Source organism: Arvicanthis niloticus, chromosome 2 (assembly GCF_011762505.2).
Source record: "Arvicanthis niloticus isolate mArvNil1 chromosome 2, mArvNil1.pat.X, whole genome shotgun sequence".
NCBI classification, from domain to species: Eukaryota; Metazoa; Chordata; class Mammalia; order Rodentia; family Muridae; genus Arvicanthis; species Arvicanthis niloticus.
In genome coordinates this window covers 74,780,465-74,799,329 of record NC_047659.1, presented here as the reverse complement: position 1 = coordinate 74,799,329, position 18,865 = coordinate 74,780,465, and the positions used below count along the sequence as shown (strand labels likewise).

The 18,865-nt window shown below is 39.5% G+C and overlaps 1 protein-coding gene and 1 pseudogene across 1 annotated transcript in view; both read left to right on the top strand.

The window, feature by feature from the left end:
• Window positions 1-14,477, top strand: part of Trim44 (tripartite motif containing 44) — a 101,893-nt gene extending 87,416 nt beyond the window's left edge. Inside the window, exon 5 of the mRNA XM_034494414.2 lies at window positions 10,061-14,477. Coding sequence (XP_034350305.1) covers window positions 10,061-10,088 — 28 coding nt within the window. The 3' untranslated portion in view covers window positions 10,089-14,477. The remainder of the gene's footprint in view (window positions 1-10,060) is intronic.
• On the top strand, window positions 1,189-10,053 carry LOC143441374 (large ribosomal subunit protein eL37-like; annotated as a pseudogene).
• Window positions 14,478-18,865: the final 4,388 nt, after the last annotated feature.

Genomic DNA, 18,865 nt, shown 5'->3' with positions numbered 1-18,865 from the left:
ACTACATTCCAGTGTAGCTTTCCCACTACTGGATCCAAGCTTCAGATTACATTTCATCTGAATGAACAGTAACTTAAACACTCTTTCCTGGAAGAATGTTTACTCTTTCAGACTGGAAGAGTTAATGACATTTTTACCTCTCTGCTACCATGGGTCGTTAAAGTGAGGGGTAAATGATTCAAGCTCTTGCAATTGGGTCTCTCTTGAGAATAGCTCACTGCTAGGTTGTGGAGCACCTGAAGATTTCAAACATGTTTAATAAGAAGCAAGATGAGAACTTTCCTTTATGGATATAAATTGGTTTTTGAGGTTTTCTCATTGGAGATGTTAGATATAAGCTTGCTTCTTTGTCCTTGTGGTGGTTTGGATGAGAATAGTCTCCATAGGCTCATATATTTGAATACTTGGTCCCCAATTGGTAGAGCTGTTTGTGAAGAGTGAGGGGTGTGTGACCTTGTTGGAGTAGGTGTATTACTGGAGGTAGGCGTGGAGGTCTCAAAAGTCCATGCCATTTCCAGTTAGCTGTCAAGATAAAAGTTGTCAGATACTGCTTCAATGCTATGCCTGCTTATCTGCCCGCTGACATGTTCCTCGCCATGACAGTCTAAACCCTTCAAAACTGTAAGCCTCCAGAACTGTTTCTTCTATAAGTTGTTTGATCATGCTATCACAGCAATAGAAAAGTAACTAACCCTCAAAGATAAGAGTTTTACCAGTCCATTGACCAGACCTACCCTTTACCACCAAGGCTGTTCTTTTATAAGAGCAGTCATTGTTTATGATATAGCATTTTAATCTACACTTAGTATTGCAGTGGTTATATAGACCTCATTTTTTCAGTGACAGCCAAAAAAGAAAATGGGCTGTCTGTTTACCTCTAAAAACAACTGTTTACCTGTAAAACTTGTTAACATAGTTGCCTGAGCAATGTCTCTAGTGCCAACAAGTGACATGGTCTGCTAGGAAAGTTTCTCAGAATATTCATTCTTTATGTGGTGATTTCAGTCATTTACGTATTCATTCATAAGATGTGTGACAGATACACCATATTCACTCACTTGCACGCATACACACACATGTCTGTATGTTGTTTTACTCTATATCAGTATATTCTCTAGATGGAGAGAATATATATACACACACACACATATGATATTAGCATGCATATATATGTATATATATATATACATATATATGCATGCTAATATCATTTAATTCCTTTTAGCAACTCTTAAAATAGCTAGTTACTAATTTGTCCTCTATTTTCAAGTAAAAGCACAGAACCCAAAAGCTCTACTAACTGGTAGAGTTCAAATCGAGTATGTTTAACTCCTAGATCAACACTCATAACTCTTAGTCATAGAAGTAGCACTAGTTTTTTAAGAGTTGTAGTTCTTCCAATATAGAGTGGTCTACAGATTTCAGACCTTATCTCACAGTCATCTTGAAACTCAAAGCACGAGCGCGCGCGCACACACACACACACACACACACACACACACTACTTTTCACATAGAGATGAGGTTAGTGCCAAGAACATTTATTTATTGATCTTTTCCCCCTTCTACCTTGATAACTTGTAAGATCTAGCAGCTTAGAGCAGCAGAAATTTTGAAGCCCAGATTTTATTAAATCTAGGTGTAAGGAAGTTTTTTTGTTTGTTTGTCTTTGGTTTTGTTTTTAAGGAAACTGCTTGAGATTTGGTTTCTATTATTCATATGCCAAGAGAAGATGAGAAAACTGGGTCAGGTGATTTCCTGAAGGTATAAGAAGCAGGAAAGGCAAAACTTTGGGCTGTTTTCTGCTTCTCATTTTCCATCCCCTTGAGTTGCATGGACCCTAATAGAGGTTATGGAAAGATTCTTCTCAGTTTTCGCCATGGAAGATCAGCAATGATGTGAGATCCAGAAGTGTCAGGGGAAGGAAGGAAGGTTGCAAACAGCCAATATAATGTCAGAGAAAAGGAAAACTTACTGTTCTCCTGCCATCTGCTGCTAACAGACACATGCCTCTTCTTCTCTTCCTCCTCCTCTTCCTCTCCACCCCACTGCTACTACAGTTTCTACATATGCTTTAAAAGCATCCTGTTTGTGGCAGGAATGTAGAGAAAATTCTCACATTCTCATCCCTGTGTGAGTAATGATTATAAAATCAGCACACAATGTTTTCTGCCACACATTTAACAGTAGTATATCAAGAGTCTTTAGAAACGCATACCCCCTCTTCCTGACTCTGGCCTCCAAGACAGAAGCAAGATGACAAAAAGAATATCATCCTTTGGAAAGCATCACAGTAAGATGCATATATTGTGCCACTACTGTGGCTCTAAGGCCTACCACCTCCAGAAGCCAACCTGTAGCAATTGTAGCCACCCTGGCAAGTGCAAGAGAAAGTATAACTGTAATGCCAAAGCTAAGAAATGGAACACTACCAGAACTGCATGGACGAGGCACCTAAATATTGTCTATTGTAGATTCAGGCATGGATCCTTGAAGGAACAACACCTAAACCCAAGAGGGCAGCTTTTGCAGCATCCAGTTCATCTTGAGGATTTCAATCAGTCATAAAATAAATATTCTGAGAGAGGGGGGGGGGAAGAGAGAGGAAGAAGAAAGGAAGGAAGGAAGGAAGGAAGGAAGGAAGGAAGGAAAGAAAGAAAGAAAGAAAGAAAGAAAGAAAGAAAGAAAGAAAGAAAGAAAGAAAGAAAGAAAACGAACGAACATACCCTTGACTTGTTGGAGAAATTACTGATCCTGAGAACTAGGAAATACATAAGACAAGCCTAGGGAATGTTTTAATACCATAAAGTGAAGAAGAGCTCAAAGGCAAGCCAAAATGTTCACATCAGTGAGGAAATGGCATGGGAAGCTAAGAACTAACTAAAAGCACTCTAAAGGCCAAGGCTGAACAATATAGTTTTAGATTATAATTCCAAGTATAAAATCAAGGCCAGTAGTCTATACTGGTACAAATGATTGAATTGGTGAGTAAAAGAAGAAGAAAAAAAATCTTATGTTCAAAAATATTTCAGATGGTTTATGTAAATACTCTTCAGGGAGACAGGAGTATGACTTCTCATTTCAATTTGGGCTTCCTATAGTAACTTTATTCCAAGTGATACATTATATGAAATGGAAAAGAATATTTAGCAATCAGTATTGAAACCAATGATCATGATCAACTTTAACAGTGTGAAGTTACATTGAACTTGAACCTTTATAGTATGTGATGCTGGTTGCACTTTAACTCTGAAGTCTTCCTTCCAAAAGTTCATAATCATAAGCAAGACATTGAACACATCCTAACTGAAGGACATCCCTACAAAATATCTCAGTACTATACCATCAAGAGTAGCCATGCAAAAACCAGGAAACCCAGGAATCAAGACCATTAAATATGGTTTCCCAAAATAGAAAATGACAAGATATGAATCACTTCTTGTTGAAAACAGGGAAACCTAAGCATATCATTTATTAATCTAAAGTCTTTCTAAAATTTAAAGTCCACTTTAAAAGTAGTGCCTTTTGACCTAGGAGTTTCCCTTCTTTTTTCCTTTGGAAATTAAGATGATTCATCCACATTGATGTATATCACAGAGATGTAGGAAATAGTACAAAGGTAGAAATATCCAGTATTTTGGTCTTCTAAATATATACAATTCAATCATGAGTCATAATCTTAAATACATTTCTTGATGAGAAAAAATATTCATGACTGATGGTTGAGTGGGAAAAGTAGGTTAAAAATGAAGTTGGGAAGTACTAGAGCATTTCATGAAAGTTAGCTGTGTATTTTATGCATGCATAGTAAAGATGGATGCAAATATATTTCAGCCTGTTAATGGGGATTATCCCTGGTGTATTGAAAATTTTGTTTTTCTTTTTCATAGAAACAGTGCCCATTTAGTATAGAAAGCAAAAGATACTCAATGGGTTACTTTGGTTTTAGGGTCTTGTTTTTTGTTGTTGTTGTTGTTTGTTTTGTTTGGTTGGGGGTTTTTTGTTTCTTTGTTTTGTTTTGGCTAGAAGTAACTTCAGTTCTTAATCTAGCAGCAACAAAGGATTCAGTCCTCAAAAAGAGAATTCTAAAGCAGATGTGGTATTGGCAGACTAAGGATCCCGCCTTTTTTTTTAATCCATTTATTTCCCTATAGCAGGACACTGGCTGTAATCTTCTAGAGAAGGAGGACTTTACACACACTTGTAAATGTGAGGAGCATCACCTGTAAAAATTGGTGCTAGGTTCATAGAGATCAAACTTAACACTTGGTCAAAAGCTATGCAAGAGACCAGCCTCTCTAAAGGCTCTAAATAGATCTGCAGACCTAGGCACCCTGTGAAACAAACCTGATCTGCATTTCTGCATTTCCTTCTCTATAGGTCTTCTTACCTGGCCTTTTGCTTTTTTTTTTTTTTTAATCTTAAAATATCAATACACATTTCTCATTCCACTACCAAAAAAAAAAAAATGGTAGGCATTACTGTCCTGTTTTTCAGGTGTTTACTACAGGATTGGGAAACAAAGGATTAGACAGTTAAGAACTTGTCTCTGCTGAATTGGGTATAATTTCCAGAAGCTGATTGTTTTCCATACATCTACCATGTACAGGCTGTGAACCTTGAACAAATAAATTATGTGACCTCCTTGGACCTCAGTTGTCTCTTTTGTAAAATGGAGATGATACCTACCAGAATCTATATAAAAAGAAAAGCATCCAAATTATTTTTTAAAGATTTATTGACCTTTATTTTATGTGTATATGTTTTGCATGCATGTATTCCTGTGTCCTACATGCCTGCCTGGTGATGGCAGAGGTCTGAAAGGGTGTTGGATCCTTTGGAACTAGACTCAACACATGTTTAATTTGGAGAGGACCTTATTAGCCTTTATCTGCATTGGAGTTTTTCCTAAATTACATTTATTGCTCAGACTATCCCACTTTCTCAAGTGAGAAAAATGTGTTCCGGAATCACATAGCAGAACTTGGACTGGAATGTCAGCCTTCTCATGCTTGTCTCCTTAGACCCAGGAGCCAGGAACATTTGCTTTGTTTATATTTATACCTACCTGGTTTCACAGTTGAATACTAGTAGGTTCCCATGCCTAACAGCACAGCAGCTCATTCCCCTTCTGGCTAGCTGTAGGATAGGTGAGTGTGTCTCATGGAGAAAAGCCCCTGGATCAGAGTATGCTCTATCCCCCACACAGCTGAAATACTTTCTAGAACTAGGCAGTTGCTTCCGCAGACTCAAGGCTTCCCAGTTATCATTTTGTGCAGTGCCTGTGTGGCCTAATTTTTTAAAAAGGAACTTTAAATCTATCTTTTTAAATTCTAACTAGATACCTTTTAATTTCCCTATTCTCTTGAGTTGAATAATTCTTTTAGAGAAATAATTAATAAATAGCCATGAACTCATCAGACACAAGTAATGCCAAATCAAATTAAGTGTCTATTGTATGGGAAGAAAAAGAATCTCCTAAGTTTGTGGACTCAGAGTGCCTGCCACCTCACATGTTTATTTCTCTTCCATTCCTTCAGCTCTTGAGGACACAAGCTGGGACACTAAGCCACCTGTCTGTGTGGATCACATCTTTAAAAATTGCCAGAGCATCCCTTCTGCATGATAACTCCTCTGTCAGCAGGATTAGAGTTGAGTGTGACTGGGCCTTGGATATTTCTCCCAGTTTTCATCAATACATTGCCACAGAAAGAAAGTCTATCTTCATATGTCTAAGTCTAGGAAAAGGATATTACATTATACTACCTGGGACTCCTTGGCCCCATTCTATTCCCCCAGACCCTGTCCCTAGCCAGAGAGGTGCTAAATTTTACACCACCATCCTGTTCAGAATTTAGGTACTCCTAGTTCTTTTAGCTAAACTTTCTGATTTTACATCCTTTAAAGGAATGTACAAAAAAAGTATGTCCCTCCTTACCTACCTTTAGATCAACTCCTGGAGGTTTGGGTCAAGTTTAGATAAGTAGAAAGGATGTGACTGCTGATATGTAGTTTTCATGACATTTTATATATGTTTTTGTCAAAACTGGCATCACAGAGTTTTTAAATTTACAAACAAGATTCAGTATATAATCTTATTGACAGAGCCATCTCTTATACCCAGACTATCTAGCCAAATTGCACTCACTTTCTGTTAAATCTGATTGTATCCAACTCAGATAAACACACTTTTTGGTATAGTACTTTTTGACAGCTATCTTCTGAGTCTAAATATTAGTAAACACATTGATAAGCATGTTACCTTGTCTAGACAAAATTGAGAATGATGTCTTACTACTTCTCACCCTGCCCTTATGGAACCGATTTAAGGCCTTTGCATAGATAAGGCAGTGTCAAGAAACATGTACGTGTCTTTTCTGAAGTAGGAATAAGGTGATTTTGAAAGTCACATGGCTACAAAGATAACCTATACCCATGTTCTTGAGATGATCACTCATAGGGGAGAAGCTATTAAGGACTTGTAAATTGTTTTCCTTAAGATTACTTTCCATGTTCGAGTCATCACTGAAAGTCATTACGTATACCCAGGGAATGTGCATTTCAGCTTTTTCTAGAAGTAAACTGCTACTTCTAGATATACTACCTTCAAACCAGACTTGTCAGTGACTGAGCAGAAGTTACTTGACTAATCCACAGCACTCAGTAATCCACTATTATCAGCACTAACAGGGGAAATTTTTTTTCTAGAAACCTCATTAGGATAGTTAGAACCATGAAACTTTCTGTCCAGTCCTTGTGTTCCTTAGTTTTGAAGTTGTCATTAAATAAAAGGGCTAGGGAGATGGTTTGATGCATAAAGTGCTTGCTGCAAATGTATGAAAACCCAAATTTGAAGCTCACATAAGATCTGTGTGGCAGTGCATGCCTGTCACCTGAGTACTTGGAGAAGAGTGGTGGTGACAGGCAGATGCCACATGCTTGCTGACTTTTATTCTAGTTGAAATGACAAGCTTCAAGTTCAGTGTAAGACTGTCTCAAAAGTAAAGTAGAGATGGAGGTAGACATCCAACATCAACCTCTGGCCTCCATGTGGTTACACAGGTGCATGCTCAGCTACACACACACACACACACACACACACACACACACACACACACACACACAAACCCTTTCATCTCAGGTATCTAAAGGCAATTAGGAAATAGCATGTTTAATTTGGAATATGACACCAAAATAAAAGGTATTGAAAGAAGATTAAGAGGAATCAAATTTTGATTTTTTTTTTTCATTTTTTTTTTAAATCGTGTATTGGGTAAAATATAGAAAGTTTTGATTTGTACTTTGAGTTATATACTGTAAGGTATATAGCACTACCAAGAGGAAGTTGAGATTTACTCAAGAATTTAGGCTTCATCAGTCTCATGATCTCGGGGTCATTATGTAATGCTGCCCCTGCTCTTGTCCATTAGAAATTAATACATTCCTTAAATGGGCACCAAAAAGGTCTCTGTAACATGCATCTCCATCCAGCTGTAGATCTGTGTGGCAGGTGAGTGTTTCTGTGGAAGAGTGGGAGTGCCTAAAGAGAAAGGCTGTGCTGCCTCACTTGGAGAAATGAAGACTTAAGTCATTTCAGATAAGAACATACAAATATGCACTGGCTTATGTAATAAGTGAAAGCAGAATATAGAGGGAGATGATGCCCCCACTGATAAGTTATGGATAAACCATCAGAAGAGACCATATACCAGCTGGGGTAAGCTGTGCTACAAATTTGATTAAGATCTTTTTCTTTTTATTATTATTACAAGAAACAGATTATTACTATGAAAATGTTTTCTTGTTTCTAAAAAAAAATTTAAAAAAAACAACAACAACAACAGAAACTCCTGATATCTCCCCAGCCCACATCACACCTGAGCTGTGATGTCTTGATGGGTAAGTACTGTGCCCATCCAGTTTAATACACAGTAGACTGAATAAATAGTTAGAGTAGAAGAAATCAATAAATGATATGTCAGAGCCACAAGGGCTCATACTATAAATGATGAGAAAAACCTTTTCAGTCCCAGTAACAGATATTTCTTAGGGTAATGAGAATAGATCTTGTCAGTGAATACCTCTGACCTTCTCTCTAAGCTGCTCCAAGTTTTATAGTAACAAACCTGAAAACTGGAAAAGAAATTGTGTATGTTTGATATTATCATTTTGGGGTTGGAGTTGTTGACCTCTTCAAAACTATGATGAAAATCGTGGCCTTTCTCAGACAAAGAGACACACAGACAAAACTCTGAATACAATTTCAGTGGGTTCATGAACCCTTTATCTCAAGAATGTTAAAAAGTGAACTGCAGCTTAAGGAAAGGGCAGAGTTACCGTCAGTCCTCTCTTATTAGAAATAAGACTGACAGGGAAACAAAAAGAGCCTGCTCTGAATATAATACTGAGGGGGAGAATATGGTGCCAGTTTTATCTGTTCTTTGATTGTGGCTAGAAGCTTTTTATAAAAGACCCTTTATTTCCTTTGGGACAGATGCCACCAAATACTGCCTCAATAGCAGTCCTCTGGCCAGCCCTGCCCACATGCACTCTTCATGCCATGACTAGACAATCAACAGGAAGAGAGTAGAAGTAGGGCAGGATTCTGGATGTGGTATATTACTGCAGTAACTCTCCTGCCTCCTAGAGTGTACTCACTCACCTTATTCTGTAGGTCTGTGTCTAAAGTGTTTCCACCTTGGCAGTACTAGAAACTCACTGCTAGAATATTTTTTTTCTTAATGGTTTCCCCAGAAGGAAACAAAGAACGTAGATTTATGTAGATAAAGATAATCCTTTTCTGAGAACTTTTCTAGGTCATAGCTGGGAGCTAATATACTGCAAACTTTCTGTCTCTACCAGCTTGAAACTTTAGGCTGCCAGTAAAAATTAAAACTTGATCTTAAGGGGACCCTAGTTTTTTACATCTCAGAGATCTTCGCTTTCTTCATCTGGGCAATGCAGAAAATAGTAATTGCAATATTCTGGGATTGGAATGAGTGATAGAAAAATTGGGTAGACAACACCAAATTCCAGGTCATGGTATCTTCGTGTTCAGGTTGAATAAGCAGATCGAGTTGACTCTTATTCATCATTGAACTGGAGACCTTTCAAAGTAGATGAGAAGTGCCTAGCCAGGTTGCTGTTTTTGCTTGTTTGTAAATGTACTCATCCCTGTTGCCTTTCTTTCTCTGGTCATGTCTTCTCCTTGCCACTGTCTTCTGTGATGGTGTGCTGTCCAGGACCAGACCAGTGAGTGGTACTTTAACACCAAGCATCTAAAATAATAGTCATGCCTTTGGGACTGTACACATGTTTTGACACTGAAACACTGACACCAGGAATCCACTGCTTATCTCAGTAGTGGCTGAGGCTGTTTTCAACCCTGTCTGTTCCTCCCACCCTTTCTTAGTGTTGTTTTTAGAAGTCACTGTTGAACACTTCTCTGTGATACTATACAACTACTAGATGTGTAGTCATTGGTAAGATAGTATTAATGCTACCCTTATATACTTCAGGAGAAGGGGGAATGAGAAAAATTCCAAACTCTAGAATGTGGTAAGAGCAAAGAATGAATGAAGGAAGGTAGACAGATGATGAGGTAGAACACGTACTGCAGCATGGTTGAGACCCTGGCTCTGCCCAGTGCAAAGTGCCATTGACTGCTGCTGCTTGTTTTTCTGACCTAATAATAGGTGTCTTAAAACCTAGAGGAAATAAAACTGATTTCTACCAGCAGTTTATTTTGTTAATTAAAATTCACAGTCTGATGACCTTCCTGCTCCTTTAATTACCAGTTGTATACTGGGCACTGTGTATTTTACATGTGTTCTTATTTAATTCTCTCAGAACACAAGAGTGTAAGTACTTTTTTTTTTTTTTTTCATTTTTATGATCACTGTAGTTAAATTTAGAAATCTGAAATCAAAGAAACTAAAATACTTTCCTATGGCTTTTCTGCTCAATCATGATAGAAGCAGCATGAGGCTGTCAACCTATGTACTATGTGGCCTCCTTTTCTGTGATGTCTGAACTCATTTGTCTCTCCTTTTCCTTTGTAGTGGTGCCAGTGAAGAAGAGGACACATGAAGACTTACCATTCCCCTGCAGAAAATACCCCTTCCCCGTGTGTATGTGACAGCGTGTATGTAATGGCTTCTGATATCTGTGAAAGCTGCCCGGCAACAAACTTCTTCCACTGGATATGTCCCCAGAACCACAGCAGGCTCACATGTTTCCAAGGGACCAGGGGTTGTATGCATACTGACTGTGTACTTCTTGTTCCCTTGTGGTAGGTCATGGGAAGAGCCCCTTTGATCTATTTGGAGGGCTCTTCAAATAACCCCCAATGGCTGCTTTGAACTTACTCAGGAAAGCCAGCCCCTGGAATATTGTGCAAGTCAACAGTATCACTTCCTTAGGAAGGTTCTAGAACATCTCAAAAGGAAATCAGTTTTCCTTACCTGCAAACAGAAAACCTGCTTTGTTTGTACTGAGGTTGAAAGCAAATATGGCCAATGGGGCCAAACTGACTCAGTAGGCAGTCTATCATAGTCCAGTTCTGCCTCTGTGAACAGTGTTAGGGCAGCTGAGTTAAAGTAGGGTTGGAGAAGAGTCCAGAGCTAGAAAGAAGCTATTTTTAACATGTGGGGTTATCGAGGACTTAAAATTCATAATTCAGTGCTGTGGAAATGGAAAAAATGATTGAAAAGGTAGAAAGGAAATGACCTTAAAGACTGGGGTAGGTAAAGAAATCTGATTAAAAGTTGAAATCAGTGTTTCAGAATTCAGATTGCATGAATTTTCCAAAATGGTCACTAAAGCATCTGATAAAAACCTGAATTCTTGGGCCAGCTGTGTGGATTAACGGGCCTGTCACAACAAAAAAAGGCTGGCATGTATATTGGCAGGTGGAAATTGTCACTGTAAAACTTAGCAGTTACACTCCGAGGTTAGTCTGTGTTGGTCAGTGCACTGTGAGGGGAATCCTTGCCACTCCCTGGCTGCTAGCCAACATTCCCTGTATTTACTATAATTGGAGTCCTCCCTTCCCCTGCAGCAGGCCTTCAGTTCACCTCACACACCCAAGTTCTCTCTTTTATGTAGCATGTCTAGGTATGCCCCAGAACTGGATTTCTTAGCCTTCTCACATTCCCTGATCACAGTCTCTTACAACCATACTTTTCAGGGTCAAGGAAGTAGTAGTGTGCTGGGAGATACCCAACTGCAAGCTCATAAGCACCATATCTTCTTGAGACATCGGTTTTTCTTTCCAAATGATTTGAAGTCAGAGGATAACTATATTTTTTAATAGAACAAACACTTAGGTTATAGAAGAGAATGTCCATACACTTAAACTACTAAGATAAAATAGGAGACTTGGAAGAAAACTCTGATTTTAAGTGGACAGCGATTCCCTCTTCTCTGATTGTGTGGTATTTTTATGTTCACTTTGAGGTTCTTACTGAGCTAGATTCAAGCAGCTTTGGGGTTGCTGTTGACTAAGGTCTAGACTTCCAGATCCATGAGGTCCACCTTGGAGTAAAGCTCCCTTTTCCCGTCAGCCAGCTTGCCTGTGTACTTATCACAAAGCTTTAGGGGCAGCTAACATGTGTATGTACAGGATAGTTCTAAGGCAGAAACAACATATGCTGATTGTAGGAGTCTTATTTATGTCATTGTTCAACCCTGTGCATGCTAGAAAATGATTTATCCCTTTGAGGCCAGAAAACTGCCAAGCGTCTATGTTCTAGGCTAGGATTACCCTAGCTCACTACAGGATATTGGGGCAGAGAAGAGCGTGAGATCAAAAGATATATACACTTTTCCCCAAACTGGTGGCTAGGAGATGGCTTAGACAATTTTGGTGCTTTACCATCTGTCTGCAAAGACTGGAGAATTTAATATATCTTGAGTTAACAACCTCCAATGATAACCTGTTCTAACAAAATTTTAAAAGATAGACCATTCTAGAAAGAGTGTAGAATATCATAAGATTGAAAAGACTTGACAATTTGGAAGCTTGTATTGTCTTTCCCCAGTAATCATTGATCTTTACATGTTGACCTTATATTAGCAATGAACAGATCATTGCCTCTCCACCTAATCATGCTATTACTTTAAATCAGTGTTTGGGGAACCTAAGCATTTACGTGCAGTGGTTATAAACAGAAATATAAGAAAATTGGCCAACCTGTCTCTACAAATTATCATCTCTCTGGAATCCTCAAAGAAAGCATTTCTCCTTTACTTAGAGAGGGTTTCCTATTCACTTTATGGGCTCCTGATGGCTTCAGCACCTGATAAAACTTTAACCAGGAAAGCATTAAAGACAGCACAGCAGCCCCTGCCCAGACCCTTAAGTTCCTAGTAGCAGCATTTATCAATGTAAGAACTAGGATGCTTTCTGTACTGGTATCAGCTTCGTCCTCAGAGCTTTGACCTCTTGCTTGGCCTTGTCCCCCATGGTGAACGAAGCTTCTTGCCTTTCCAGGTCAGTGTGAGTTAAGAGTGTCAGAGTTGTATGTGTCCTGATGGACTGTGGACAGCAGGGTTTACCCAAATCATCATGAGTGTCTCTAAAATAAGTTGGGTCCTCCAGCCAAGCCCTGGATACCTTCTGAATGTTAAGTTTCTGAGTGCTGAGAGTAATTTGTTCATTGGTTTGATACCACTATATCTAGGGCAGTTTTAAGAAGTGCTTGATTTCTCAGCTCTGACAGTCAGTAAGAGGAAGTAACTTTAGGACAGGCTATGAGCCTCTGTAGATGTGCAGAGAACAAGTCACTTGTCTGTAGTTGCTAGCAAACAATGGAACCAGTTTTGAACACTGTAGTCAGCCCTCTGTCCCACACCATGACTCACCTACAGATTGAGAGAGAGGCTTTCAGTTCCCCAGTTCTCCATTCACACTATGAATTCTTTTTCAAAGCATCAGGATGGCCTTAGTCCTCTGCTCTGGTAGATGTTGTAGTATTCATTGTTAACTTAAGCTTTCTTCCAGGAGCTAGGGAGGCCTTTCTTTTTGGTAAATCCCCACAAAGGAAAATAAAGGCCTTCAAGAGTGTAAAGTTTTTAGAGAGAGTTGGAGGTGATGGTAGTCTAACTTTATTTAAATACCTCCTGCTTCGGTACTATAGAAAAGCAAATCTTCATGTTTTAGGAAACCCAGCTACCATGTCTGTACTCTGTGAGAAGGTGCCAATTCAAATCACTAACTTTGGACTCCCTTCTTAAAAGAGAGAGGGAGAGGAGGAAGAGGGAGAGGGAGAGGGAAAGAGAGAGAGGAGAGAGAGAGAAAGGGAGAGGGGGGTTTGTGTGTGTAAATAAGAGTGAGATTTGCACACACCCACATATATTATACCACTTAATAATGTAAGAGTTAACTGAAGCTCAAAGCAGCTCCTGGTGATCTTATATACGACCGACCACAAAGGTTTCTTTTAGGTCCATGTAAGTATAAACAGATAACTGGAGTGTGACTGAACTGGAGTGTGGTTGCAGGCTTTCCAGAATAATCCCCTTGTGATAGGTGTCAACTCCTACAGCACTAAGCCAAGGTGACACCCCAGCCCTCTTTCATATTATTAAACATGGGAAATGTCAATGCCTTGTCATCTGGGCCCGAGTGTAGAGCTGCAGATTTTATAACCTTGTAGTAGTCAGTGGTCTAAGAGGTCCTCTCTCCCCACAGAGAAAATGTCCTGCTGATTCCTGATATTCTACTTTCATGGAGTAGCTGTTCAGTACACACTTCTCAGTAAATTGGTTGCATGTTTACTATGTGCTGAGCACATCTAGATTTTTTTGTTTGTTTAAAGGCAAAAGTCACATTATAAATCAAGTCCAGCCCTGCCCTAAGAGAAAAGGCCCACAGAGAGACTACACATTTCACTGAGGCTGCCTTCAGCCATCAGTGTTTCTGAGGCCCACCGTCTTATGGAGTTCCGAGAGCCATGGGAGCCAGGTATCCCCAAATCATACAAGAGATCATTTGGATCCCTCGGTTTCCCATTACTGTTTGAGGCTGAGCAGAAACACTAGAACAAGGACCAGCGCAGGAAAGTGAAAATAGATGAAGACACTTGGAGTGCACTGTTGGGAAAATAGCCAGTGTCCATTCTGGGCTTGATGTGGCTTTAGGGGACCAATCATTTATACTTCATGGAAGTTAAACCTGACCAGTCTTTACAGTGCCAGGCCACAGCGCATGAGTGGGTAGAACCAACGAATCCATTGTCTTCTGCCTGTTTTCGTGAGCACAGTCACATTCCCTCCTTAGTCATCTTCCTCTTCCACCCTTTACACTAAACAAGGGAACACTCAATCTTTCAAGGGAATTACATATCTGAGTTGATGTTTCAGTATATCATTTTCATACTGTAAATTATTTTGTAAGAGAGATTTACTGCTATCCCAGGATGTTCAGACTTGGCGCCCCTGTGCATTTGGAAATCAATAAACTATTACTGGAAATACCATTTGTCTCAGAGTTGTTCACAAAGGACCCTGCTAAGTATAAATAACCATGATGATCATATGCACATGAATATACATATCTGTGGTAATGCTGCAGATGATGGTTAGATGTAGGGACCTAAGTTACTCCTGACCTCTTAAAGGGCTGTGGGAGACTTCTGGAAGGTGGTGAAGAGTATACCAGAGAGTCTTGGATAAGCAGGGAGATTATAATGTGCTTGTTCCTGGGATCTTTTCAGCTTTGTGACTTTGATAAGCTAGGAAGAAAGTCAAAATTTAGTTTATGACAAATATTTTAAAATAAAACTTCTAAAATAAAACCTAACACCCTTGAGCAAATGATGGTACTTAAGCTAGCAGTACCGTCTCTGTGGAACTGTAAAGGTACCTATCTGAATATAATTGAGAGAATTAGGTGGTAAATAAACTCATTTCAGTCTGGCTGTACTCAGGACTTCAGTATGCCAATATGAAGATTAGAAATGCTAGACCTATAGAATCTGAAAAATGTAAGCCTTTCCGAAAAGCACAAAACATGATGCTTCAAAATCCTAAAATCCATGAGCAGGTGCGGGGAAGAAAGCTCTCGGGTGGGGTGAAGAGGGAGTCCAGCGGCTGGGTCCCACGGCGGTCTGGCATCAGGGTCCCGGGCAGGCTTCCCACCCCGCCAGCGGAGGGTCCCACATTGGTACAGCCACCGCGGGTGAGCAGCTCAAGTTTCCAAAGGCTGGGAACCTGGAGGTGGCAGATCAGGTGACAAGTGGAGTTTTCCAAAGCTTTTATTGTTCATGGCATGGTAAATGGATGTAGGTGGTATGTGCTTCCCCAGCCAAAGGCCAGGGGAGCCTAATTTTATAGGGAGGGGGAAAGGGGGAGGGAATAACTTAATTAGCTACACCCCTGGCCTTTAGATAACTTATTAATATTTAAATCTCTGGAGGTGGAGACCTCTACCTGTGCTACGTGATTGAAGGTTGCAGGTTAAATGGAGTTACCTCGTCCAAGGCCCAACAAGCAGGTATGTTTGTGAACCTTGATCTAATTTGTTTTGATCAAATGTGTCTTCTATTTGCCCTTTCTTGGGGGTACTATGGGAACTTTAGAAAATTTTACAAAACGGGTTGATGGTGTCACTCAAAGTCACCCAGTAAACCAAGCTGGATTAAAGCCCCAAGACAGAAGACTGTCTATTTCCTGGAGCAATCATGCCCCACTTCCTCCCCAGTTGCTGAGGGCACCTCTGCTGAGGGATGGGTAGGTGGCATTGCCAGGCACTGTAGTACTTGGTAGTCTTCAGAGTTTCAGACCACAGTGTATCCGCAGGTTTTTCATTCCTGCTTCCCGTGCTGGTCCCTCAGTACCACAGTGTATTGTTCATGCCCTCCTCGTTTTAGTGCCTTTCCTTTAGACAGCTCCTGTTTTTAATTGATTGTTTCTCGATTCTGCTTACATGTAGCCTCATTTCCTTTAGACTCATAAAAACTTGACATTGCAGCTTGTTTGGAATCTCTCCTGGTCTTCACAAGGTGCCAGAGTGAGATATGCTCAACAGGAAATCAGGCTACCAGCCTTTCAATAAGAAGGAATGATGGCTCAACAAATAAATGAGAAACAAGCCCATTTGGAGTCATTCAGTGGCTGCACCAAATATCTATTAAATATTGCAGTTTCATTAAATTCAGTAAATATTGCATTAAAACATTTATTTTTTTGTTAACAGTAATAGCTACCATTTAGTCAACTCTTTGTCTGGGCCAGGGACTCTCCTTGGTGCTTTTCACACTGCCCTATTTAATTCTCAAAGCACTAATACTATCGTCTCATTTTATAGCTCAGAGATATTTTAATAAGCAGAGAGCCATGGTTTAAATCAAGGCTAACAGACTATGGTGTCTGCTCTTCATACCTAGCCATACTGAGTCATCTGGTTTGATAAATAACATGTTGTTCCTGGCACTCTGTTCATAACAGTTGAGCTATGAGGTAAATATTGGGCTCTTGCTTTGTCTAGCCTGGAAAACAAGACAATAGAAGAACTAAAGGCAGCAGTGCAGTTCTTTTCTTTTCTGGCCCAATGCTGTACTTTGGAAGACTTGCTTTACTACCTTCATTTTAAGGCAATAAATAGTGGAATCACCTAGAGAGAATGCTCAGTGCTGCTTTGACTGTGGACTTAGACTATCCAGAGTCAGCCAGTTCTGATTCAGTCCATAGTTTAATTAAGTATCATGAAGATGGCTCTAGCAACCTGGCATGGTTCCCTGTCTGAGATGACTACAGTATGCCATTTGCCATATAAAAATGGACCACCATCTTCATGCTCCTTGAGGTATTGTTACCCATTTACCTGGTCTCAGCCACCTGATAACTTCATTTATTCATAGTTCCTGAACATAAAATCCAAACAAATAGCTTGAAAATGAATAATTGAAACAACTAGGAAAACCTTAACAGAAATGTAACTCTTTGAAAAATGACTAAAAAGTAAAAAAAATAAGCAGCCAAACCTTCTTCCCAGTGGAACTAAATGCCAGGAAGCAAACATGCAAGAGGCCATACGTCCAACCATCAGGCACCTTCCCAGAACTTCTGTTTTTACTTCTCACATAATTCTAAGTGTTTAACTAGTTTTCAAGTCTATAGAAGATTGAATTTAAGGAAGGGGAACAGACTTCCAGAGAAACCAAAGTCAAGGAAAAAAAAGTGACAGCAATAGACAAAATGTCAGGTGGGCCAAAGGAGCTCAAATCTCATTTATAGAGGACACTTAGTTCCAAAAGAGTAGCAGTGTAGCACATTCCAAATAATGACTGAGCAGGACACACAGATTCAAAGGTATTTGTAGAGCAAGTGTTTTTTTAAAATGCTTATAACACAGATGGTTATAAAGAAAGAAAAAGAGAAAAGAAGGAAAGAAAAAAGAAAACCTTGGGATTAAAAGGAATAAACCTTTGACAATTCAGAACATTTAGCTAAACTAAATGTACATCCACTTAGCTGAGGGTTCATTGTTCCATGAGACTCTTCTGTTCAGAGAGGCTTTTCCTCTAGCTTTATAAGTGACTTTCATGCTACAGTGCTTTGCATATAATGGCATGAACAATAGAAGTGCCAAGTTTTCAGTGTGATGAATAAAACTAATAACCAGAATACAGGTCAAATTCTGCAACAACAAATACTGCCATTATAAAAATCACTTAGGCATCCCTAAGCCTCTGTCGATTGCCCATTTATTTTAGGCAATAGTCATTACAACAAAATCAGAAGTATAATAAAAAGAAGCTAGACCCTCTCTGCAAATTGAGTGTAACACAATTTAACCTGTAATAGATTTTCACTTCTATTTCTCCAAGTCTGTGCTACAAGAAGAATCAAACTTATGTCAACACAATATCAGCCTAGAAAGCTGTTGGCTAGTTCTAGAAGAATCCAGAAGCAAAGTGAACATGGAGTAGCATAGCATTCCCTCCCTATAGAACTTTGTCTGCAGAGCCATTCTGACCTATGTTGGAGCTATCAACCAAAGGTAGTTGACTTCTAAGATGGAATGAAGATTCAGTTCATTTCTCGTGGGTCATTGGGGACTTTGGAGTAACCTGGCCCTGATCTGATGACCCAACATTTTTTTTTTTTCCAAATCCAGGTACATTTGAGTGGAACTATCTGTCTTTCCAGTGAATATGGCATGTTATAGAATCAGTGCTGCCTTGGTTATGTATAGAAAGAGTTGTGTTAAACAATTTCACACTGTTTGTGCACCAGCAAGGATTTTTCTATACCTAGTCTTTTGCTGTTGGTTATGATCAGAATTTTGTCTTTTACTGTAATGTCAACGAACCATCTTCCTTCCACTTAAATATTTTTCCTTATTTCTTTGCAACCAACAGTCTATATACCTTTTGTAGAAGAGCTTCACATCAGAACCATACAGTCAGCATCAGGAAAGGAGAGAGGTGGGAAAGGTTCATGTTTTCTCAATGATAATGCCTGTCCCAGGTCACAGATTCATATCCTCCAAAAAAAAGTCTACAAATCTAGGCACCACTCAGCTTGCAGAGGTGGTTTCTTCGATGTGAGAGTAAGATGGGTCTGCAGGCATGTCATTACAGGAAATTCTGTTTGCTTCTCTAAACCAGGGCACTTTAAAACACTCCTGTGTCCCAGGCCAGGATATTAGGTTCAGAAGAGGCTGACTCTTCTGCTTGACTTTCAGAACATTAAGTCCAAGTATGTAGCTGTTGGCTGCATTCTATTTATTATAACATGGAGATTTCAGGGGTGTTAACTGAAAGTAACTTAACTTTTTTCTACACCCGTTAAGAGACCTTTTGTACCCAGGTGTAGGCTTTATCCTAGAATTAAATTCAACCTATTCCAAGAGGCCAGAA